The sequence below is a fragment of the Lathamus discolor genome, chromosome 1, assembly GCF_037157495.1.
Source record: "Lathamus discolor isolate bLatDis1 chromosome 1, bLatDis1.hap1, whole genome shotgun sequence".
NCBI classification, from domain to species: Eukaryota; Metazoa; Chordata; class Aves; order Psittaciformes; family Psittacidae; genus Lathamus; species Lathamus discolor.
Window position 1 is genome coordinate 111731050 of NC_088884.1, and position 24340 is coordinate 111755389.

The 24340-nt window shown below is 40.2% G+C and overlaps 1 protein-coding gene across 1 annotated transcript in view; it reads left to right on the plus strand.

Annotated features, from left to right (window-relative positions):
• Nucleotides 1–21691, plus strand: part of PPA2 (inorganic pyrophosphatase 2) — a 38746-nt gene extending 17055 nt beyond the window's left edge. The window contains exons 6-12 of the mRNA XM_065690862.1: nucleotides 560–646; nucleotides 2068–2194; nucleotides 11917–12044; nucleotides 13793–13878; nucleotides 15398–15467; nucleotides 20451–20490; nucleotides 21510–21691. Coding sequence (XP_065546934.1) covers nucleotides 560–646; nucleotides 2068–2194; nucleotides 11917–12044; nucleotides 13793–13878; nucleotides 15398–15467; nucleotides 20451–20490; nucleotides 21510–21538 — 567 coding nt within the window. The 3' untranslated portion in view covers nucleotides 21539–21691. The remainder of the gene's footprint in view (nucleotides 1–559; nucleotides 647–2067; nucleotides 2195–11916; nucleotides 12045–13792; nucleotides 13879–15397; nucleotides 15468–20450; nucleotides 20491–21509) is intronic.
• The last annotated feature ends 2649 nt before the right edge of the window (nucleotides 21692–24340 follow it).

Consider the following 24340-nt stretch of genomic DNA (forward strand, 5'->3'; position numbering starts at 1 on the left):
ACTGCTTTGGTTTTAAGATGTTGGCTGTTCTTGGGAATGTGCACATCTCAAAATAATCAGAAATATTTTGTACCTAATCTAAAAACTTGGAAAAGCTAATTAAGTGCTGACAAATCCATACCCAGGAGCTTGGTTAGCTCAAAGTCTAGATGTTTTTGAAAGCAATTTATGTTGGTGCCATGGTATTTAAAGAGCATAAGAAGAATGTAATTGTAGGGTGTCTTAGTTTAATCCCATAACCGCTTGTAACCAGAAAAATACATATTCAGGGTCCTCTGATGCCTTAATCACTGCAGTTTGGAAAAGTGTATCTCTTGAGTAGGAATGCAGTTAATATGTTTGTTACCATGTCCTCAGTAATTTCCATTGTCCTGAATATGAGGATGAATTACTCAACACCAGTGCATTGCCTGTTTGTTTTTTCTTTTCGCATTGAGCAAGCCTGTTCTCAGAAAACTGATGTTCTTATTGTTGTTTTTATTAGTCTTAATAATTTAGTGGTTAGATGAATTGTAATTGCAGATCAGCTGGTAACTGATAACTCTCTTTCCTTTAACAGACCTGGGAAGATCCAAACCATACAGACAACAATACAGGATGCTGTGGAGATAATGATCCTATTGATGTTTGTGAAATAGGTTCAAAGGTTTGTCTCTATCCACATGAGTTTAATTTACCAAAGTTAATTTAATAATCTGGTAACAACTTTTGGAAGAGATGGACAGATGGTAAGAGTCTCAGGGAATGACAAAAGTAGGATTAGAGAGTCTGAGGAGGGGATAATTAAGAAAATGATGAACTTTTAAAAAGGAGAAAAGAAACAGGATTTGGTAAAGTCTGTAAAGTCTCTTTGGAAAGAGAAGAGGCCTGAAGTTCTATGGCTGGACAGTGAATTTTGTGTGAAGGAGAAAGGGGTTAGTTACAGTTTTGGAGGAGAAAAAGATTTCCCCTCTTTTTTTTTTTTTTTCCTCTTAGCAGCACTGGAGCTAGAAGTAAGTTTCTGAAAGATGAGGAGGTATGTCAGCGTCATGCACATAAAATTACGAGGTCAGGCCCACAAAGGAGGTAGATGAGTTTTCTCATGGGTACAAACAGAAGTAGATCCCATTTCTCTAGAGGAGAAGACAGGAACCTGTTGTACTGTTGCGAAGTTATGATACATGGAGTGGATGGATGAAAAAGAGGTGCAGCTAACACCATTAGTAGGTATAGGAGTGTCATGGTTTCAGCCCAGGCTGTAAGTCAGCCAGCAGCCCTCTCACTCACTCCCCACCTTTTCTTCCCCCCTTTTTCTTCCCCCCCTACTAAGAAGGAGAAAAAATTGCTGCTATTGCCGAACCCAGGACAAGGGGAAAGGTTTAGCTCACTGAAAGAAAATTGTACGTATCTGGAGGCAGCAAGGGAGGAAGCAGTTCTCTGTGGTATCAAAGATGGGGCTATGAAATGGATGAGTTTGGAAGAGGGATCTCTTGGGATATTTTAAGTAAGGGGAAATTTGGTGAGCTTGGTGAAGGTGGCTCTATTTGTAGAAAGGAACATAAAGCAGAATCTCAGGGGCTCAAGAAACAATTATAAAGGGAATATTAGCTGTCAGGGAGAAAGCTCCCAAGAAAATACAAAAGAAAGTTATGCTGATATTCCTGGGGACAGAGTGTGTGTTTATATGTGTATATTGGAGTCTAGAGGAAGAAACAGCGACAGGTAGAGTAAGACTAAGAGGTAAGCAAGTAGAGAGTCAAGAGGCAGGAAGGAGTTAAAAATGAGTATGAGATACTTTTGACTTGCAGTTTTGGGTGAAGGTCATGAAGGTTTGGAGGAAGTAGGGTAGAAGAGAAGGAAAAATTTCTAGCTTGTCTACTTAAATGCTGACTGAAGAACTGAGGGTTGAAGAATAGCAGTGGTGGAAGAAAAGCTAGTAATGTTAAATAGGTGTGTACTGGCTTTATAGATCTGTCTTGAAATTCTGTTATCATCTGGTCAAAAATAATGTAAAACCGTTCTGTCTGTAAGGTAAAAGAGAAATTCTATATAGTATTTTTCAAATCTTTGTGAACTGTTCTGTTTCAGATTCATTCTTCTGGTGAGATTGTTCAGGTGAAGGTCTTGGGTGTTTTAGCTCTTGTTGATGAAGGAGAGACAGATTGGAAGATAATTGCTATTAGTGTGGATGACCCAGATGCTCACAAAATCCATGGCAAGTATTTTTTTGTCTTTCTTAATGTAAGTTATATTAGCAACTTGCAGAGTAGAATGGTACCTGAGTTTAAGCCACCCAGGACAGGAAGAGGCAGATAGCAGAAAGGCAAAGACTTTTCTGGATGGTTTTGTCATTTAAAACAGGTGCTTCTTTCAAGGAGAGCATATATGCTTTCACACCAAGCTTTTTAAAAGGTTCACTTGGATTTTCAAGAGGACCTGTCAGGCAGAAAATCTTCTGACTGCTGAAACACAACTGCCTTAGAAAGGCTTATCTCCTGTGTAATAGTGCATATTTACCCACTCAGATTACGTAGCACACTGCTATTTTCCTTGTTGAAAGTGCTTGTTCCTTTTTTATTTGCAGGCATTGTGTTGCATTCTGAAAAGGGCTGTACATTTCCAGTGCTTTGTCACTTGTAACTGGGTTGCTTCCAGGGTTTGTTGCCTAGTATGAACCTAAATAGGTTTCACCTTTTAGCTTGAAAATATGCAAAGTAAACTGCTAATGCAGTTTACCTAATACCAGCTTTGATGATGACTAGCTGTGCTGGAGGAAATAGCCTGTCTGGACTTGTCCTCTTTGTCACCATGCTTCTGGTAGACGCATTTTAGTACCTGAATTCCATTTGGATATGTGACTAGCACATGAGGTGTAATTCTGCTTGCAGAGAGTTCCATGATACAGATGTGTTAAAGCTGCAGGGAGTCAGGTTTTTGCAGCACAGGTGAAGTACAGCTTTTCCCTGGATAAATGGAGATTCACTTCCTGAAATGCAGTGTTACATGAGAATTAAATGAGCAGGTTTGTCTGAAAGTTAGTGGTTGTTATGATACAAAAAAACATATATACCATCAGGTTATGTGCGATCAGAGCCTCCTCTTTGTTAGCAGTCAGCACCAAAGCACAGAGCGGTCTTCCTGTAGGAATAGGGCTATCCAGTAGCTTTTTGAGGAATTGTGTTTCTCAGCCATTGAGGCTTTTTCCTGGTTTCTGAATGTAAAGTAAATATATCACTGGTCTGGCCCTTCATTCTTAGTTTTCTTGCAAGTTGCTTTCACATGAAGAATACTTGGCTTGTGGGGAAAGAAAGGGAGAAGAGGAAATGAGGAAAAGGAAACTGGGGTTGATGCAGATTAAAATCATTGGGCAGATGAATTACTAAATAGTGTTTATGACTAACTACTTTGACAGATTAATAAATTCAGCTTAAGGAAATAGTAATAGTTTGCTGTTAATGTTGGTCTCGGTAATCTCTGTAATGTGCAGTGAAATGGTATGTGTCAGTAGTTAAAAGACAAGTAATTTAGCACTTTATTTCTATACGCTATTCTGTTTAGCTCTTTACCTTTTGTCCTTAACAATTTCTGTGAGAGTTTAATCAGAAAAGCAGGTGAGAGACTTTGAATGGAGTCCACTAAGTAAGACAAGACTGGGACAGGTTATACCGCTGGGTTAAGTAGATCTATTTAGAAGTCTCTGTTTTGTTTTTTCAGGTAATGACTGATTTCTGTCAGCTCTGTTACAGCTTCAGTTTGTTTGAGATGGAAGTAAGAGTTTCAGTTTTGTTTAAAGAAAAAACAAAAGGAGGGGGGTGGGGAATGGGCAGACTATTGCCTTGTAGCTCCTGTGTGTATCCTTTCTTAGCAGTGATTAGGTGCAAACCTTCAAGAAGAGAACTGTCCTGAAGTTCAGAGAAGTGCAGAAATATTTATCCAGTTTAATATGCTTTCCCTCTGGGGATCAGGGTTGCAGTCCAGGACTTACAAAAGGAAAGAAAAAGGTGGTGGTGGGGGAAAGCCCCCATCTGTTTTCACAAAACATGACTAGCTTTCAGTGCTTAGCAGCAATCTTTCTTCAGTCTGAAAACAAACAAATCTGTTGGAGTAGGCAGTACAATATGTCCTTTTATACTTGTTTTTCCCCTTCCCAAGGATGTTAATTATTTCAGCATAAGGGGATTGCAGCTAAAGATAAAACCAGTATCTCCCTCAATAATTGACATGCTGCTGTGTTATAGTGGTGGCCTCCTAGTAAGAGATGAGGCTAAGTGTTGCCTTCGAAGTCTGTCCAGTTGTTTTGTGTCATTTGTTAAACATTTCGAATTGGACTAAGAATCATCACATTTGCTTTCAGCTCAGTATGTGCACAGTCCCCAGTGAACATTTGGAAAAGATAATTTCAAGACACCAGAGTGGTGATTACTTGCAAATCCCATCCTGAGCCCACGCAGTGTGTTAACTCCTCTTGCTGCTTTAAGCACACCCCAGGTACTCTGTATATTCTCCTTCTGGGATTGTGATTGTTCTCGTAAGTGCAATTGATTTTTCTGAGACTTCACAGAACTTAAAACTGAACAGTTCCAACTTCTGAGCAGTTCTCATTGTTTATTCATAGCACTCCACTGTACTATGTCCTGCAGGCATTTATTGATAAATACTGTTTTAAATTGGGAACCCTGCCTAGAACTCTTTCTTTCACACAGAGAAATGAGAAACTAATTTATAGCGACAGTCCCAGGAATGATAAGCCATCCTTTGCACCTATTCAAGCAGGAACTGTCTCATCAGTGGGAATAGTGGGGACTTAGTGTCTTTTTGGACTGACTTTGGAAGGTAGTTTGTTTGAAATTACAGCACTTATACTGGTGGATATGGGGACAGTCTCATTCCAAACACAAGCTATACATCAGATGCATGTATCTGTATGCGAAAGTTTCTTTTAGACTAAAACTGGACACCTTGAAATTTGTCTGTTTCAGTAAAATCTGTCTTTGTGGTTACCTGAAAACCACTGTTGTCTTTCTGCTCAGGCAGTTGTAAGGCAGATGGCCATTAGCAGACCAGCAAAGCAACTCCAGATCAAGCAAGTCTGGGAAAGGGCCTAAAATCTCCCTGCACACTGAAACATTAAATCTTGATGGTATAATAGGCCTGGCTGCTTTTGTTGTTGTTGCTTTTTGTTTGTTTTTTGTAAAATCCTGGCCAGAAGAAGCAGCAAATTCTTCGAGTAGAAAGGCTGCTTGTCTGCTTATCTCATAATTGGGATTGAATTTAATATATTGGAATTCACAGAATCACAGAATCCCAAGGGTTGGAAGGGACCTCAAAAGATCATCTAGTCCAACCCCCCCACAAGAGCAGGGTAACCTACAGTACATCACACAGGAACTTGTCCAGGCGGGCCTTGAATATCTCCAGTGTAGGAGACTCCACAACCCCCCTGGGCAACCTGTTCCAGTGCTCTGTCACTCTTACAGTAAAGAAGTTCTTCCTGATGTTAACGTGGAACTTCTATGCTCCAGTTTACACCCATTGCCCCTTGTCCTATCACTGGATATCACTGAAAAAAGCCTAGCTCCATCATCCTGACACCCACCCTTTACATATTTGTAAACATTGATGAGGTCACCCCTCAGTCTCCTCTTTTGCAAGCTAAAGAGACCCAGCTCCCTCAGCCTCTCCTCATAAGGGAGATGTTCCACTCCCTTAATCATCTTTGTGGCTCTGCGCTGGACTCCTTCAAGCAATTCCCTGTCCTTCTTGAACAGAGGGGCCCAGAACTGGACGCAATATTCCAGATGCGGCCTCACCAAGGCTGAGTAGAGGGGGAGGAGAAACTCTCTTGACCTACTAACCACACCCTTTCTAATGCACCCTAAGATGCCATTTGCCTTCTTGGCCGCAAGAGCACATTGCTGGCTCATGGTCATCCTCCTATCCACCAGGACCCCCAGGTCCCTTTCCCCTTCGCTACTTTCCAGCAGGTCACCCCCCAACCTGTACTGGTACATGGGGTTGTTCTTCCCCAGATGCAAGACTCTACACTTGCCCTTGTTAAATTTCATCAAGTTTCTCCCCGCCCAACTCTCCAGCCTGTCCAGGTCTCGCTGAATGGCAGCACAGTCCTCTGGTGTGTCAGCCACTCCTCCCAGTTTTGTGTCATCAGCGAACTTGCTGAGGGTGCACTCAGTTCCCTCATCCAGGTCATTGATGAAAATATTAAACAGCACCGGTCCCAGCATCGACCCCTGAGGGACTCCACTAGTCACAGACCTCCAGCTAGATTCTGCGCCATTGACCACAACTCTCTGCCTTCTTCCTTTCAACCAGTTCTCGATCCACCTCACTACTTGATCGTCAAGCCCACACTTCCTTAGCTTATCTATGAGGATGCTGTGGGAGACAGTATTAAATGCCTTACTGAAATCAAGAAAAACTACATCTACCGCTCTACCATCATCCCTCCACCTAGTCACTTCCTCATAGAAGGCTATAAGGTTGGTCATACATGACTTCCCCCTCATAAAACCATGTTGGCTGTTCTTAATGACCCCCTCATCCTTGATATGCCTAGTGATGGAGTCAAGAATAAGTTGTTCCATCATCTTTCCAGGGATGGAGGTAAGGCTGACCGGTCTATAATTACCCGGATCCTCCTTCTTGCCCTTCTTATAGATTGGTGTGACCTTTGCCATCCGCCAATCCTCGGGCACCTCGCCCGTTTCCCACGACTTACCAAAGATGATGGAGAGTGGCCTAGCAATGACCTCCGCCAGCTCCCTCAGCACCCGTGGGTGCATTCCATCCGGACCCATCGATTTACAGATGTCCAGATTGCATAGCTGATCCCTAACCCAATCCTCATCTACCAAAGCAAACTCCTCCTTTGTCCTGACTCCTTCTGGGGCTATAGAAATCCGGGGCCCTCGGGGAGAGTCTGCAGGAGTAAAGACAGAGGCAAGGAAGGCATTCAGCACCTCTGCCCACTTTATATCTGCTGTCTCCAGGGCACCCACTTCGTTCAGCAGTGGGCCTATATTGCCTCTTGTGTTAGTTTTATTTGCTATGTATTTGAAGAAGCCCTTTCTATTGTCTTTAACCCGACTAGCAAGATTGAGTTCCAAGGAGGCCTTAGCTGTCCTAATTGCCTCCCTACATCCTCTAACAACTGTCCTATATTCCTCCCAAGCGGCCAGCCCCTCCTTACATAATCCATAGATTCTCCTTTTCCACTTGAGTTTGCCCAGCAGCTCCTTGTTTAACCACGCCGGTCTCCTAGATCCCTTACTTGATTTCCTACTCATTGGGACGCTCCGATCCTGAGCTTGGAAGAAGCGGTCCTTGAATGCTAACCAACTATCTTGAGCCCCTTTACCGCCTAGTACACTTTCCCATGAGACTTCCCTTAGCAGTTGACTGAAGAGGCCCATAAATACCTGATGTGCTTTACAAGGTTGGGCTCAGAAAGGGTGAGCGATATTTTCGTGCTGTAATTTGGTCATCTTCATGTTGGACAAGACGTTTTGAAAATCGCTGGCAGTTGAAGTGGGAAGTGTTTGAAGCAGCTTAAGAAAAGTGACTCTCAAAAGGTCATCTTTACCTTCCTTGAGCACATTGGACAAATCATGTATGCTGGATGGAGGCGATTTACTGGCCTGGAAACTTAGCAGTAATTTTTTGCTGTTGCAGACTGAAAAGATGCCTGGATATATTCAACAGCAGTTGGTGGTATCTGCTGGCTTTGTTGCACTACTGTTTGCTGGTACTGATATAGTTAACTGTGCTGTGTTGCCACGCTTCTTTTCTGATGTGCAACTCAAGATTGGCCTTTATTTGTTAAGTGATCAAACCCTAAATGGCAAAACCAAAGCATATTGCGTACTTTGTACCATATATTGTTACAGACCCTCGCATGTGAGTGTATTTATATGCAGAGAAGCAGCAGAGGCCCTGAAAAGCCTTTGTTGTGGATTTGTGTAAGCATTCGATATAGAGAAATTAATTATCTGTACTGAGACTCCTGTCCTACTCCCTCACACCATGCTGCACAAAACACACCAAATGCCTTTATATGGAATATAGCTGCTGCTTCCTGTAAATGTTTATAAGATGTTATTAAAAACATATGTCCTCTCTTCCCACAGACCTTGTTTAGAAAGCTTGCTGCAAGCATGTTGTTTTAGCTTTGCTTGCAAGAAGCAGCATCTGTTGTACTAAAAATGGTAGTTTTGTACAAATGCTTTTGTTGCTCTCTTTTGGAAAGCCAGATAGGATTGGGATCCACATTTGCATTGGCGCACTCCCTTCACAGAGACCTAGCAGCGGTTGTCTCTACCATCCTCAAGACATTTTCCTCATTGAGACTAAACTGCATCCCTTAATGTGATTACCCATCTCTTTTTAACCCTTGGTGCTTAATTTTGTTTCCAAGAAAAATGGGACCTGTGGTAGTATGTAGGCAGTATAAAGAAATTGCTGCCTAGAGCCCAGTGGGTTCATGCTGATAATGTACCTGTAGAAGCCTGACCTTTCTGCTCTGTCACTCTGAGCAGGACTTGCTTGCAGATGAGAAACCACATTAAGCCAGGTACATGCTTGCTATTCCCATACTTGCTTAGCCCCTTTTGACATCAGTGTGAGTACATAGCTCTAAGGGAAGGTAAGCGGTCAGGGTCAGATAAAAGTGCCTAAAAGTGTCTGCTTCAGAAAAGACATCTAAATACTTTTTTTAAAATCATAATATGCAGCTAATCTCTATAGATACTAGTGCAGTAAATCACTGTGCTGCTTATTGTGATCTTTTACCTTTCTTGGCTTATTCTTCTGTTTTCTGAGTGTGTATTTCTCTTTCTTTCCCTGATGTCCCAAAGATGCTGTTTGGGTTTCAAAAAGGAGAAGCTAGCTGTATTTCAAGCTTTTCTATGGTGCCTTTTAATGAACTGAAGAGGTAGCTGTTGAGTGATGCGAGAGCTTATATTTTGTGCATGTGCTGACTCCACAGCAACAGGATTGATTTTTATTCTCTTTTTTTTTTCGTTACACTGTTGCATTTTTTTCTAGCTGCTTGCTGCCAACTCCCATCATAATGCAGGTGTTTTGGTTGGTTTATTTTTTTTCCCTTCAACCATTTAAGCTTCATTTGCTGCTCAGTAGCTGTCCTTCATAATAAAGAATAATGAAGTGAAGCATGGGGATGAAGAAGAATTACTTGCAGGGAACCAAGGAAATAAAGCAGCCACTGTTCCCCTTCTTAAGTCCTCAAAACCAGAATATGTAACAGCCGGGACTTTAGGGGCCATGTAAAAAAGCTGTAGCCTGATTATGTGTAGTCGTTTTACTTAGACAAGGTATTTTCCAGCAGAGAGAGTGTGAAATGCAGAAAGATGAATTAATTCAGTGAGGTGAAGCCCATAAAGATGGTCATCCCATCCAGGTAATGAAAGCCTGCCCCAAAGCCTGTTCTAATATTTGAGTCCTGTAGAGAAATACAAACAAAGTCTATGAACAACAGATGGGGAAGGGCCCAAGTGTCAGCAAACAGCAAAGAACTTCTGATGAACAGTTTTTATGGCAATAGGAGGCAAATAACCAAGTAGGAAGAGTGGAGAAGCAGAGTTAGGGGAGAAGTTGGCTGGAACAGGACCCAGAAGAAAGGAGCAGCAGTCTGAGAAAGTATGCTTGAATTTAAGTAGTGTCTGGAGATGGAGATTTGGAGTTCATTTACTACTAGGATCCAAGGAAATTGCTGTCGCAGCCTGGTTTGCTTTACAGACTTGGTGAGATACTGTGTCTTCATCATGTAGTAGAAATTGTGAGTTCAAACTTTACTAGAGGAGGAGGTGTTAAGGGCTCAAGATGGAGGAGGGATGTTCCCTTGCTTGAAAGAACAGGGTGATACACTTGGAACCCTGAAACTGATTTGAATTGGAGCTGCAGTTTTATTAGTGCCCAAATGAAGCATCCTGCCTCCAACCAGGACTGTTTCCTCTTCTAAATCATTCCTTGTTTGTTCTCACCTACCTACCCTAGTGAAAGGCTTATACTCTTAAACATCCTTCCCAGCTAGAAAACCTGCCTCTATCACAGCCTTACGTGCCCTTGCTTTTTTCTGGGATCTTGCCAATGAAACTCCCTAATCTTCTACAGGCAGATGGCCAGCAGCCAAGTTCAAAATGTGTGTTACTCTGAGTCCATAAACATGTAGCCCTATTACATGTGTGCTGAAGCAAAAATTTACATAGGGGTCTTCAAAGCTTTATATTTTATCGTTTGAGTAGAGTGTGATCCAGTGGAATTTGGGAGTGGCATCTATCAGATGTCTGTGGACACTCAGCATATGTTCTCACACAGGTTTGATTTCACAGTTCAGTCCACTTGTCATCTGGCTTGGTGGTCTACAGAGAATTGTAAGGTCTATAGCGCAAGACTTTTTCCCTTCCCTTAACACTTCTCTTTAAAGATATTCAAATGTCTTTGTTCAGGTTCACAGACTGGATTTTTGAAAGACATTTAGGTACCTAAAGGTCGAAATCACGTGACTATGTGTCCATTCTGTGGACTAAGCAATTCTGAAAATCTGTTTTATAGGACTGGATAGCAGAAGAGTTTCAGCAGGAATCACTGCTAACCAGGAGATGTCAGGCATATCTATGGGAGAAGAGAATGAAGTAGCCAAGCAATTTTGAGAGAGAGCAAGAGGGAATTGGGAAGGGAGAATGAGCAAGTGGCTTGCAAAACACTGGAAGAGAGTAGCACCATGGAAGGTTGCCTGGACAGAGTGAGGTTAAACAGCTGGAAGACTGCATGCGAAGTACAGCAATAAGAAATCAGCTCTTGTTTTCATCAGAAGTGACTATAGGAGGGACAGAGATCAAAAGAGAAGGATTACACCAACTACAAAAAGTACTTGGCTTCTGGAAAGGACAAAATCCTTTATTGTATCAAAATCAACTAAAATTGTCAACATACTGCTGGGGAGTTAATTTACCAAGGGGCTGATGGGACCAACTCATTGCAGGTAACAGGAGTGATGGTAGTGGCACAGGGCAAGCAGGTGACATTGGGTAACAGAAGTAAGCGTCTAAGATCCCGAAGTGCGTCTTTGCTAAAGCAATGTAGCCCTCAAGCAGAATTACTGCATGACTGTTCAATCTCTCTGTACCCACTGTGGCAGTGATCTGTGGCAGTGTTCATCTCTGCCTCCCAGGGGTGTCCTGCAGATGGCTTGCACTCCTTTTTTGTCCTGTTCCATCTTTGCATAGTAAGATAATATAGGTAAAGGTAGAATTGGCTTATCACTGTGAGTGTGCGGATATCAGGAGATTATCAGTAGCGTTAGTGTTTAGTGCTCCTGGCACATACCTGTTTTCTATATAAGGGACTGAATTTGAAAGTAATGTGAGGAAGGGATGCCTTTAATACAACTTGGAGAAGTCAAGCCTGTATTTTGTTTTGAGGTGCTGGTTTAAAATTCCATGTGTTGAAATTGTTTTTACTAGGTAGTCTTTCGTTATCAAACAAATGCTTGTAGTCCCTGCAGTTGCTGGGGAAAAAAATTACCTCACTGAATAATCCAAGTATTATTGCAAGAGGTACCTACTGAGATGAAAGCCTATAAATATGGAATTTTCTTCCTCTCCTGTCATCAAATATGGTCCTTTTATTCATTGTCCCTTTGGGTCTTAATTAACGAAGGGCAGAAGGCAACTGGTTTACCTGTTTGTGTGGTTGTGAAATCGTATGGTATCAACTATGGGCAGCTAGTGTAATAAAGTGAAGTTCCCCAATGACTTTGAAAGTGTTCAGTGGAATCAAATTGCTTTCAGATCCTTTATGAGACTTTAAAAAATGAATGTTACAATGAATATTACAAAAAACTGTGACTAAAAATTAGTAGTCCTTTTTTTTTTTTTTTTTTTCCTTCTTTTTAACCTACAGATATTGATGATGTCAGGAAGCACAAACCAGGTTACCTCGAGGCTACAGTTGACTGGTTCCGAGCATATAAAGTCCCCGATGGTAAACCACAAAATCACTTCGCTTTTAATGGAGAATTTAAAAACAAGGTGAAGATAATCCAAAATTAAAGATGCATCGTTCTGTCATGTGGTCTCTTTTAATACATCCTAGAGTTTTTGGAATTCTAAAAGAGGAGGTTTAACTAAAAGAATTTTTATGAGGGATCTTTGAATACAGTTTATTAGGCTAGGAATAAATACTGTTTGCTGTCTTCCATTTTATCTGGAGAAAATGCATAGGTTATTAAAGGAAGTTCTAATCCTGACAAGACTTACACACACATCTGTGTGTTTGTAGGTTGTTTTCTTTCCCCACAGCATTTTTGTTCTCCCTGTCAGAGGAATGAACAGATTGTCTTTTCAGGTATTTTTTTGAGTCCTGAATGATAATTTATCCTGACATTTTTAAGGCTGTGCAGTTCAAGACAGACAGTGAGATGCAGATTTTTTCATATTTGGTATTTGCTCAAGGTATACTTTTTCCTGGTAATTCTATGTGAAAACATGTGAACTGGTTTTGTCTTGAAGGTTAACCTTCAAGAGAGACCCAGGCAGGACCTGGGAATAGACCTTGCTGAAGAAAACACCTGGATTTTTCCAGTGCAAATTGGGTGTGATTTGAGTAGAAGTGCTTTGAAAACTGTGTATTGCACACTCTCTGTAGGCTATTTTTGGCAAAGAATCACAGGTTCCCAGTGAATGGTGTCCATGTGTCAGCTAGTTTGGCCTTGCAGTATGCTATCAAAGTTATAACATGCCTTCTAACCAGCACAGGCAACTTTACCTGTTTTGTCTGGTTAAAGAGATATCCTGAACTCCCCTCTGCACTAAACCTCTCTTTTATATCAATCAAATGTAGAGTTGTAAGGCTTGATAACTTGATCTCTCCCCTGTTCTCCCAGGAACTGCTCTTAGAGCTTTTCCTGCTCTGTAAAGCAGTGTGTTGCTCTGTAGTGACAGTTTAATGGGTATATCCCTGTCAGGCCATTGGAGTTCAGGTTTGAAGCACTAAATGCCCTCTGAGATAGCTAGTTTGGAGCACTTCAATGATTCTCAAGCATTTCTAGACACCCAGGATGTGGTGAGGCAGCTGTGGCTGTGCTCCAGCAGCTCTGGTGAAGTTCACAATGTTCCAGTGGCATTTTGCCAATTCACTCCTTGTTAGGAAATGTGAATGTTCTCTTGGCAGCTTTTTGCAAGCCAGTCTAGATATCATCTGGACACCAAGGGCTTATTTTACTGTGTTTTTTGAAGGCTTTTTCATCGCCACTCCCTTCCCAGTATTATTTTTGTTTTAAACGAACACAAACTGCCAGGCAGCTGACATGTTACGTTGGTCTGAATACTTAAGTGTATGATTGGGCAATTAATGAAGTAAATGCAAATTTTGCCACTAGAGAGAGGGGAAACCTAAACTCTGACCCTGATGACCCTTGTATAACAAGGAGTCATAGTTCACACACTTTGTCCCGTTTAGGACTTGGTACAGTTTTCTCCAACTGTAGGTGTCTGCGTAGCATCTAGTACTGATTTCTTGGGGTTATTTTTATATGCAGCCTTCATGGTTTCTGGCTGCAGTTTGAGGGGAAAGTCCTGAATGTGTTACCAGTGTCTTTGACAGATAGTGGAGTTTGTTTCTTCTCATAGAAAGGGTGTTACATTTTCCAGAAATCTGGTGAGGCCTCGAAGGAGGCTCCTTAAAATGACACATGAAACATTCTAATAAACTACTTCTATGGCTTTTTTTCTGTATAATTACTTTTTAATTCATGAAACTTTTCCTTGATGCAAACTAGGATTTTGCTGTTGAAATTATCAAATCCACCCATGAATACTGGAAAGCTTTGCTTCATAAAAAAGCTGATGGAGGTAATGTTAAATGGTAAGTATCCAGTCTTTTACTCTATTGTGCTAGTGCTGGTGGTGGTCAGTATATGGCACATGTGCATTAACTGCTTAGGTGTTTTTTTTGTAACTTTGAGGTGACAGGAATATTCATGGTTTTAATTGATAATAGACTGCAATTGGCTAATTGCACCTTGTATGACAGTGATTTACTGGTAAATGATTACAAAAATAGGCTGATAAAGTAATACAGATTACTTCAGCTTCTGATAAATGGACCCACAGTGTTCATTCAGGATCATTTTGGGAAAATCTTGGTATCCGATGCAGATCCTCTTGTCACTGTTTATTCCATGCTTCAGTGCTGCATTGCTGTGTTGCAGAATTCTTTTGCAGCTTATCATTCCATATTTTTCAGTTGTTCTCTGGAATGAGAGGATCAAATTAGTGTTCTTCACTAGCCTTTGGCCTGATCCAAATTAAAATGGACTTTACTGAGCTCTATGGACTGGTTTGCTTTGGCAGTTCTGGCACCAGAGGCCCTGAAGAGCAGGCAGGTGTCCTTGCCTGGTGCTTTCCAAGGGCTGTAAGTTGCCATTAGCTATACTGGAGGGAAATGGCTGTGGGGGAAGCTGTGCTGAGAGGGTCACTGTCATCTTCTACTTTATTGGGAGAAGGTGGCTTTCTTTCTTGGAGCTGATTGAACACCTCACCAGTTGGACAGGTTGGTCATTCTACTTTAGCATGGCAATAATACTGTATGATAATAATCAGATGTCAGTCTTGATCATTTCAGAGGCACTTTGAGCTTCACGGTGGTGCAGTTAAAAATAACTAATATTGCACCATTCCTGTGAGGAGTTGAACTTCTTGCTGTTTACTCTTTAGGACCTTAAAAACTTGTGACCAAACTCACTTTTGGTATGACAGAATATATATTAATGGGGGAAACATTTCTGCAAAATACTTGGTCCCAGAGTTTGTTTGCTCTCTGGAAGCAGCACAGGTATCTGCTGCCATATGTAGGAGCAGAATTTTGACCTGGTTTTTCCTTCTTGTTAGATATTGCAGGCAGGTTACTACAAACCACAGCATCTGCAACAAGATTCTGGCCGTCCTGCAAGGCACAAGAGACAGGGGGATATTTGCACCATCTGTGCTAGCCATCCATGATAGGTCTTCAACTACATCAGGAAGTGCTAGTTTATCTCTGGTAACTTTTTTGGGGGAGGTTAGTTTCTTAACTGTAGTCTTCTGAAATTTACCTAAGTTAGCTGCCAGAAGCACTGAGTGCAATCACTGCTTGCATTAATATAGAATTATATTAATGATAATATATTAAGGAAGTCCCTCAAACCCATAGAAACAAAAACCAGCTCCTCCACACCCCCTTCCCTTCAAGCATCATTGGTTACTTTGTGTTTTTGCAGATACACCATTCTTGCAAGTACACATTCCCGAGCTCTGTGTGACCCTGTTTTTTTCCCACAGGTACTTAACTGTGTGTGTGTCTCTTCCAGTGATTGACAGAACATGTTTTTAATTCTATTTTTCAGCACAAATGTTTTGGTGAGGGACAGCCCATTTTGTTGCAGTGAGGAGGATGCCCGATCAATTGTGCAGTCGGTAAGAATACTTACTTTTTTGTCCCGCCCTTTTTAAAAAAGTAATGAATAGGAAAAGAAGATTCAGAGCTTCGAAACTGAAATCATGTAGCTCAACTGAAATGGTCCTTAAACAAAAATCTAAGGCATAAAGTAAAAGAGCACAAAGCTTGTGGGGGAAATATAAGTCTTATAATATAAACCATTCATTACAGTGGTCCAGTTGTTGCTTTCTAGCAGGTTTGTTACTGTTCTGGTGGGGTTTTTTTGTTTTGTTGTTGGTTTTTTTTCCTTTGGGTTTTCTTTTTTCTTTTTTTTTTCCTTTCTGTAGTGCTGTTTCTTATGATCCTGAATAGCAAGACGGACTTCTATTTGTATCTCGCCGGCTGTCTTCTCTGTCTCCCCTGTTGCCATGAGTTACCACCCAGTGTTAAAACTCATTGACTAGCTGACTGTAGTCCCTAATCACTAAAGGGATCCTTTGTTTGTCTACTTGCATAATTAAATACATTGCTGTAAGAGAGAGGGATGGTTTTTTGAATGTTTCTTAGAGAATGCTTGTCATATTGTGAGAATTAGCATAAAATTAAAACATGCAGGTTTCCTGTTCAGGCAAGAAAAATATCCTGCAGGTCTGATGCTTTCATGTGCAAATACTACTGCAGGAGAATTTCTTTCATTTTAAAATATGCTAGTTTGGATGCCAGAAATTAAGCAAGGCTACCAGAAATTACATGGAGAAAAGTACCCGCAAGTATAACTTTTCTTTCTTTTTAAACATATGCCATGACTGAGCCTGTGCTCATGACCACGTGAGCATGGCAGGTATTTTACATGCGTGCATGGCTGCCTAGGCAGTCAGTATTTTGCTTCACTAGTCACAGTAATTATGCAAGTTCAGGTATCAAAGGAGACACCATCCACTGTCTGTGAAGTTAACATTCCAACACCATTTCTAGTAAGAATGTGTTGTCCTGAGTGGTGTTTTGTCACAAACAAGACTGTCAGTTTCAAAGAAAACTTGGTTTAAGTCATAAAGAAGTATCAAACCTAACTGGTTTTCTTACTTAGGTCTCTTGCTTTCAGTGCTTCTTCAAAAGTACCTATATGACCGCACTTATGAATGTTGATTAATGGGACTGTAAGATTTGAATGAAAGAAAAACCCATTTTGAAATTCAAATATGTTTTTAGATGTGTCAGCAAATACTTCCTCCTTATTTTGAAATTTACAATAACTTTTAGTGAGTGTTTAAATGCAACTAAAACTTAAAGTCAAACGTATTTGGATGGTGACAAAACTGCAAAGAAATATTTCCTTTTGTGTTATGTGCTGTTTGTACTTTGAAGCATGTAGGGTAAATAATTATCTGTTTAGACCAGCAGTATCTGTTTTGTCTCTTAATAACAAACCAGATTTTTTCCTGCAATTTGGGAGAAAGGTTAGTAAAAACAGTTAATAAAATAGGTACCTTATATCAGATTTCAATGTCTATTTTATCGTGCACACTTTAATAACAATATTACTGCTTCCTGGCTTTTTTGTGCCTCACATGGTTTTCTTTTAAGTGGTAACTCTTTTTGTGAAGTTGTCATCATGTATTCATTACTCTCATTCTGTTTCAGTTCAGTCTAAGTATTTTAACACTGCCTTTGTAGGGTACTGTCTCTTGGTACTTTTCAGACAGGGAAAAGATGCATTATTCTTCTAAATACTGTTCATACTGCATGCGATTTCCAATCTACAGTAACTAAAAAAAGTAAAATGTTCTTGAAATATGAATGGTGGACAGTCAAGCTCTAAATGTGCAAGTCAACCTCTATGCTTATATTTAAGGCAGGTATCTTTTTGTCTGGTACACTACACTGCTGACTTTGGTTGTCAGGCATTCATGTCTTTCAAACTGAAGTGAAAGTACGTGAGTGTTGGCCATAGAATTTTAATGGCTGTGGTAATTTTAAATGAAAGCTGCCTGTGTCTGTTTGGAGTTTGTTTTGTTTTGTTTATGTGTTCTGTGTTTCTAAACTAAACTCAGATACATTGTCTTCTGATTTATGTCCATCTATTAACTTATGGATAAAACCAGAAGAGTAGAGGCTGAGGTAGAGATTTTGTGTGCAAGTACCGCAAGAAACATATTTCAGCTACAACAGAATTTCTGAGCTACTTATGCAGTGAGAGGTGGTTCCCCACAATTTGGTGTTCTGGGTCAGACTCCAGTTATGGAATTTTTAAGTGGGTGATAATTGCCATAGATCGGGTATCTTGAGTTTTCAAAAAACCCCAACAAACCAAACCAGCAAAAATCCCACCAAAATCCAGAAGTCAACACTCAGTATTGTTATGAAATAATTTTTATGGTGAGCAAAGGAACTACCAGTAAGAGCCAAATGGAAACCAATCAGATCCTTACCAAATGCTTACCAAATTGTGCACTAATCAGAATTTCATACAGATTTTGATTGGGTAGTTCCCAAGAAAGTCCTGTTGATTTCAGTAGGATTTATTGTTCTGTTATTTGACCTTTCATTATTTTGCAGGTGTGGATTAGAATGGCTTGGCTGTGTTGAGGAATTTCCACTCCCGAGTTAATTCCTAGATGGTGGGCATGTGTACTGTCATCTGTATTGGTGACAAACTAGGAATGATTAGCTGGTCAAGTCGCCATGTCCAGTCAGTCCCAAAGAAATAGAACATAATCTATGTACTGACTATCTGAACCAGCCAGAATTACATCAGCCCCCTGCAACTACAAACCTAGTTGAGTTTTAACACTAGGTGGGGAAAATTTCTAGTGTTCTATAGCATCTGAAAACTGTTTCATCTCTTTCTTGGCTCCAGTGTTAGTATATGTTGAGAACTAAACCCAGGAGGAATAGAGCTTTGTAGCTCAATGTGTTAGTGCTAAGATGTACTGTTTCTTTCAGGCTTTTAAGTGTTGCCATCTGTAAAACTGTCCAGGAGAGCCAAACCTTTGTTTAACATTCATCCTAAGAACTGCTTGCTCACTTGCTCTGTGAAGAAGCTGCTGAGGACTTTGCAAGTTGGAAAATCTCCAGGACAATCTATATATAGTTAGTAGAGCAGTGTTTCTCAGACTTACCACATAATTCTTCCCTTACAATACTGGAAAGACTGGAAAGTGAACTAGGAAAGCTCTTCTAGATGACTTTTCTTTTGATAAAATGCAGAACAGTTTCTTACAAGGGAAAATACTTGGCTTTTCCTGCTATTTCAAAGAAAAGCCCAACAGAATTTGTATCTGTGTATTTACAAATGTGTATCCAATAATTCAGATCTAAGCAGGGAAGTCAGTTAACTGCCTTTCTCCCTACATGTTTTCTGTGAGGACATTTCCATTTGAGGCTAGCAGAGGCAAAATTTTCTCTTCAATGGCCAGTTGTGAAACGAAAGATTGATGGGGTTTTAACCTGGAGTTTGTTTTGGTTGGTTTTGTTTGGTTGGTTTTTGGGGGTTGTTTTTATATATTTTATGTATTTGGTTGGTTTTTAACTAGTGTTCGAGATGAAAGGGTTGCATAGTGAAGAGACTCCTGCTTCAGTGGGATGAGGTTTTGATCTGGTCCTGGTGGAAAGGTGCTGAGTCCTTATCTCAAACTTTCGGAGCAGTTACCCCAGCAATGGCAGGTATCTACTTATATGCAGTGACCACTGGTTCTCCCTGTCTTACGTGATAAAGCTTTGGTTTTGCTGAAAAGAGAGGGGATGCTGTGGTGATAAAGCCTGGAAGACCTGTGTTAATGTTTGTCGTGCTGGCACATCCTTTCACACCAGTCACATAACCCCCCTGTGTAGGTAGTTATCCTGGGTAAATTGGGGAAGAAGAATACTGTTTTCCCCTTCCTTCTAGGCTTCAACTGGCTCTTGAGTGGATTGAGCCCCATGCCTGCTTGGACACAGGGAGGCTGGCAAGGGAATTCCACACCAATGCAGCTCTGAGTGCTGCGCTGTGCTAAGCCAGGCTGTGCAGCTTCTGGCTCAGCCTGGCTGCCTGCAGGGTACTGCAAAGTTTTCATTCATGTGGTCACTGTGCAGTTGTGTTCTCCTGAAGCTTCAAACAGCTGTAAACCCTGCCTTTGAGGCTGTTTCTTTTCTTCATGGGTTACCCAAGTGGTTTATTCCTGGGTTTATCTGCTGGGTAAGCATAGTTGGTGTGGGCTTGTCTCATAACAAAGTCCACATCCACCTGATTTTTGCACTTAATTTGTGCATGTGGGTGAGCGTTGCAGGGTTCCTTGTGCCAAGATGATCTCCGTTTCTTTTTCATTGGTTATGTCAGTTGGAAATGTTGTCGGAAGGGCAGTGGAGGATTGTTGCTATGCAGTAAACCAGCATCCTCATCATGAGGCAGGTTGCTTCCAGCTGGTGTTAAAACTGGCTTTAATTTTTGTCCTTTAAGTTACAGCATGTCCTTTAAGACATACTGTGTAATACTGGAATTGAATAATGGTGTATCCAGCTTTGAAGTGTCAGACCTACATTTTAAAACAATTTCAATTTCTGTCACTTTCTACAGAACTGAATCCTACTCTGTCAAAATGTAAGAGAGTATGATTCCACACTGATTTAAAAATGCCTATATCTAATGTAAATTGTGTGTGTGTATATATATATTCGCATGCCTTATACTGAAACGTATAGTAATGTAAAGGCATTTTTACTCTTTAGTATGCAAACAGCAGATCCTGTTTCCTCAAAGACAATACAGTAGGAAAATCCCTTTTACGTTAGGTAAGGTGTTAATCTATCACTCATAATTAGTGTGATTGTTTTGTCATTTATGAGCAACAAAGAAATTTGCACAGTAGCTGGCAGGGGAAACTGTAAGGTAGGATATTGTCCTGAGGGGCAACAGAAAGTTCTGTTTTTTTCTTAGTATCTCTTGACTTCAGCAGTAAAACAGCTTTGAGTTTGGGTGCTCTCTGTGAAACTGAATACTGATATGTTATTTCTATTGGTTTTCTTTTTTTTTTTTCTTTCTTTAGGCACCAGTGCATGTGAATGGAGATTCTGTTTCCCCAGAAGGTATTTTTCCCCAAATGCAATACAGATTTTCTAATCATTTGCTTTAAAAGTTGACATAAAAACTGTCGTAAAAAGGTATTTTGTGCACGAGAATGATAAGTTGCATCCTGTCAGACTGTAGTGCCTGTCCCCTGTTAAGTAGAACATGAATAGAAATTCATAGATGGTTGGTGGAAGAAGATTATTTTTGAGTAGGAGCAAAAGCATAGACCATATAAAAAGATGAGAAGACTAAATTTTTCTGTCACTGATCATGGAAGGTAAATGCGTGACATTTATCCTTTTTTCAAGGAGAAATGTTGCTTTGCCATAAGTTTTTGTCTTTCCTTACAGTAGCTAACTAATCAAATAAACAGCTCCTTTTCCTAAAATTGACATAACTATACTTTTCAAGTGTAAGTTCTAAAGACGGAATTCTCTTTTCACTGTTACGACTTTTTTTCATGTGAACAGAACGTGGTTTTCTTCAAGAAGAATGTATCCTACATTTTCATTTTTGTTAACTACTTCTAAAATAAGATTTTTCTACTGGCAGGAACACTAGAGAAGATATACGTGCTTTTTGAGATGGAGGGAGTGACAGAAACACTAAGAGAAACTTAGTCATGAGTCAAGTTCCAGATTGTTTGCAGAGTAACATCTGTGTAATCCATGTCATGGGAAAGCAAGTTGCACTCCATTTGCCCTTATATGGCATGCCAATAAATAGCATTTATTTACTGAAGTATTACATCTCAGACCTCTGACAGGGAACTGATCTGCCTGATCTTTGATGTTTTCCAGGGATGGTCACATCAGTGTTCTAACTTGTTGCAGGATTGTTCAGCCAAACTGTTAAAGTGAACAAATACTGTTTTGAGGCCATGCTTTACACGGGCTGGGGATGGAGCTTACCCGGAAGTATTGTTATGGGAGGGGAGATAACTGAAAGGGCAGAATATTACTTTTTCAAGTGTTTGGGTGTGGATAGTTGTATAGAACTAATGTCATTCTTGATGTGTTTGGATTTTTTTTCTTAGTTGATGCCTGGTACTTTTTCTCCAAGTGACTGTTAAAGTGTTTTGAAGCTGCATCATCAAATCTTGAAGTTGTCCCTTTTTTGAAGACTGGCAAAAGCACTAACTGTTGGGTTCCTGTTGAAACATCTTTCCAACATGTAAACCTTCCCTCATGTAAATAAACATTGACATTATAAAACTAATGTTTCCTTTCTGTGTCTGTCTTTGTGCAGGGTGGAGCAGAGGGAAGAGGAGGGCTTACTTGCTTGTTTCTGAATCTCAGAACTCCAGAATTACTCTTACCCACTCAGGAAGTGTAGTATCAAATGAGATGGTCTTCAGCCTTTTTCTTTAGATTTTTGATTAATCTGTCCATCAGGTGCATAGAAGCCTGTTAATTTATATTTTAGAACTTGTTTGGCCACCCTGACTGTAATCCATTTCAAGTAGACAGTAATCTTTATGTAATAGGCTTGCAGTTTACCATGTTCTTTAATATACAACTGTGTGCCATTTCCTGAGTTGTATTCACTTTTGTGCCCAGTTGTCTCTGCATGCTCCATAGACTTAGGAACAGAGCATATGTGCTTTAGAAAAACAAGTACAACTTCACCCCAAAGACTAATTGCCATAACAATTGAACTAAGGATGCACGTGTGCTTTCTGTACTACATCCTGTTTTGTTAACTTGTGTATTTCATCACACAGGAAAGACTCTCCTTATGGAAAGCTTCCATTTTTAGAATTGTGTATGCATGAAGATTTTTGACAGGTCCTCATTCAGTGAGACAAGATTAATAAAGTGTATAGAACTGAACTTTGTGCTTTCATAGTAAAAATAATCTGCCTTTTTTTTCTACTGCAGGATTGTATCTGGCCTGGCTGTACTCAGGGTGCTCATGAAAAACAAAACCAAAAAAAGCCATCTGTTAAGTAGAAAGAGAGGAAATGGTAGTATAGACAGATAGCTTTATCTCAGCTTGTTACTGAGACCAGAGGTGAGCATCATCTGCTTTGTATGTGACTGAAACAAAAGGTTAATATTGCTGACACATGATGGAAATGGAGCATAAAGAACTGAAAAAGTTAGGCTGTGGCTTACAATAGAGGACTAACTTTTCCTTACAAATAGTAAGTTGTTAGTAAGAAAGCTTTTGCCCTTGGGAATGTTTCTTTGATTTTTAGGCAATGATTTTCCTGGTTTAGAGACTTTCCTCTAGTGTACTGTTTAGTGTAGGAGCACCAGTTACTTCAGAGGTCTCAGTATGGGCCTCAGCACTTGGGAGTAGATGGAGTACTCCCCTCTGCATAGAGTTTTGCATTCTTTTATACACAGAATTTAGGTGTGGTATGAAAAATGCAACATAAATCTCAGATGTCAAGGACTACTTTTTTTTTTTTTTAGTCGAGAGATACATTACATCCAACATACATTTACAGTACTGATTTCCCATGCTTCAGAAATCTGAGTACATGCAGCATTATGCCTACGGATACAGTGACTAAATGTTTCCCTGGCATCTTGGGTTCACATGCAGCCTCTCTAAGAGATTACTTTGGTTAGAGCTGAGCTCTTGTGGAGTGCAGAACAGCTGCTGTATTTACCCCTGTGGTGGTGTATCTAGGAGGCTTACTGTTTTGTAGAGTGCTTAGGGACAGCTGCACAATGAAGGGCACTATGTAAAATCAAATTATCTTCCCTATACAGTGGTCACTGCTGTCCTGTTTTTTCTTTTTGGGGGCACAGAATGAAAAGTTGTATGCATTTGAGAAAGTATTGACTACAAATGTACCCATGCTGAACTATCATGAGCAGGTCAGGTCAGATGAGGCTTTGTGCAAGAAAATAACTAATAGTACTTGGGAAAGCTGAAAATTGAAGTGATTGGAAATGCCTACTACTATCGTAAGTTGAAAAATGTGAAAATATTTCTCACCTCATGGAGTAGATAAACAGATGACTCTTGTCTTTAACAGGCAAGAGCTACTTTCAACGTGTGTTTATGTACATTTTCTAAAGACTTCTCCCAAGTGGAATAAAAAGATGTACTGCTGTGTGTAGCCTTGCTGCTAAAATATACTGAATGCGACTGACATGGATTTCAGAAATGAAGCGTAATAAAATAGCTGCGGAGAGAATGTCTGCAAATAAGAGGATTAGGCGGATGTGACAGAGAGAGTAGAATATATTTTTCAGATCTCCTCAGGAAAAACAAGTCTGTGCAATAAACACTTTTTATTTTATTCTGGCTCTTTTTTTGCAGGCTAGCTCTTCTGTTTGTATTATATGCCTATATTGGTTTTAAATTGGTTTCATTTTAGTGGGAAGCTTAGGGTAGCAGTGTCCACTTCTCAGTAGTTTTCTGAAAAGAACTTTTTTGTATCTGATACTAATATTCCATGGGAAGATGGTTTGAAGAGAAATGTTTTTATTTCCCTGCCAAGGAAAGAATTCCATCTTAACTGTATTTGCTGTGTTGAATATGTAATACACATTTCTTTCAGGGGTAACTTTGCATCTCTGTTTCCTCTTTGTCTGTTTTGGAGTGAAAGGAGAGGTTACTTCCCTCTTCCTCCTCCCTCTATTGTGATGGTAAAGGCTATTTTTACATGCATAAATCATTAGCTGCTGCTCAAAATAGTACCTTTTATTGACAAGGAGTCCGCACTTCAGTCCCCCAGTTGGGGTTTGAGTTTTACTTATGTGGAAATAATGTTCATTATTCTTTCAAGGGTGGAAATAAAAGGACTGTGAAAATAGTATGCTGTTGTCACTGTTAGGATGTTATTTTCATGCTGTTAGTAACAACAGACATCCTCTGAAACCCCCCAAAAGAATATAAAGTAATTGT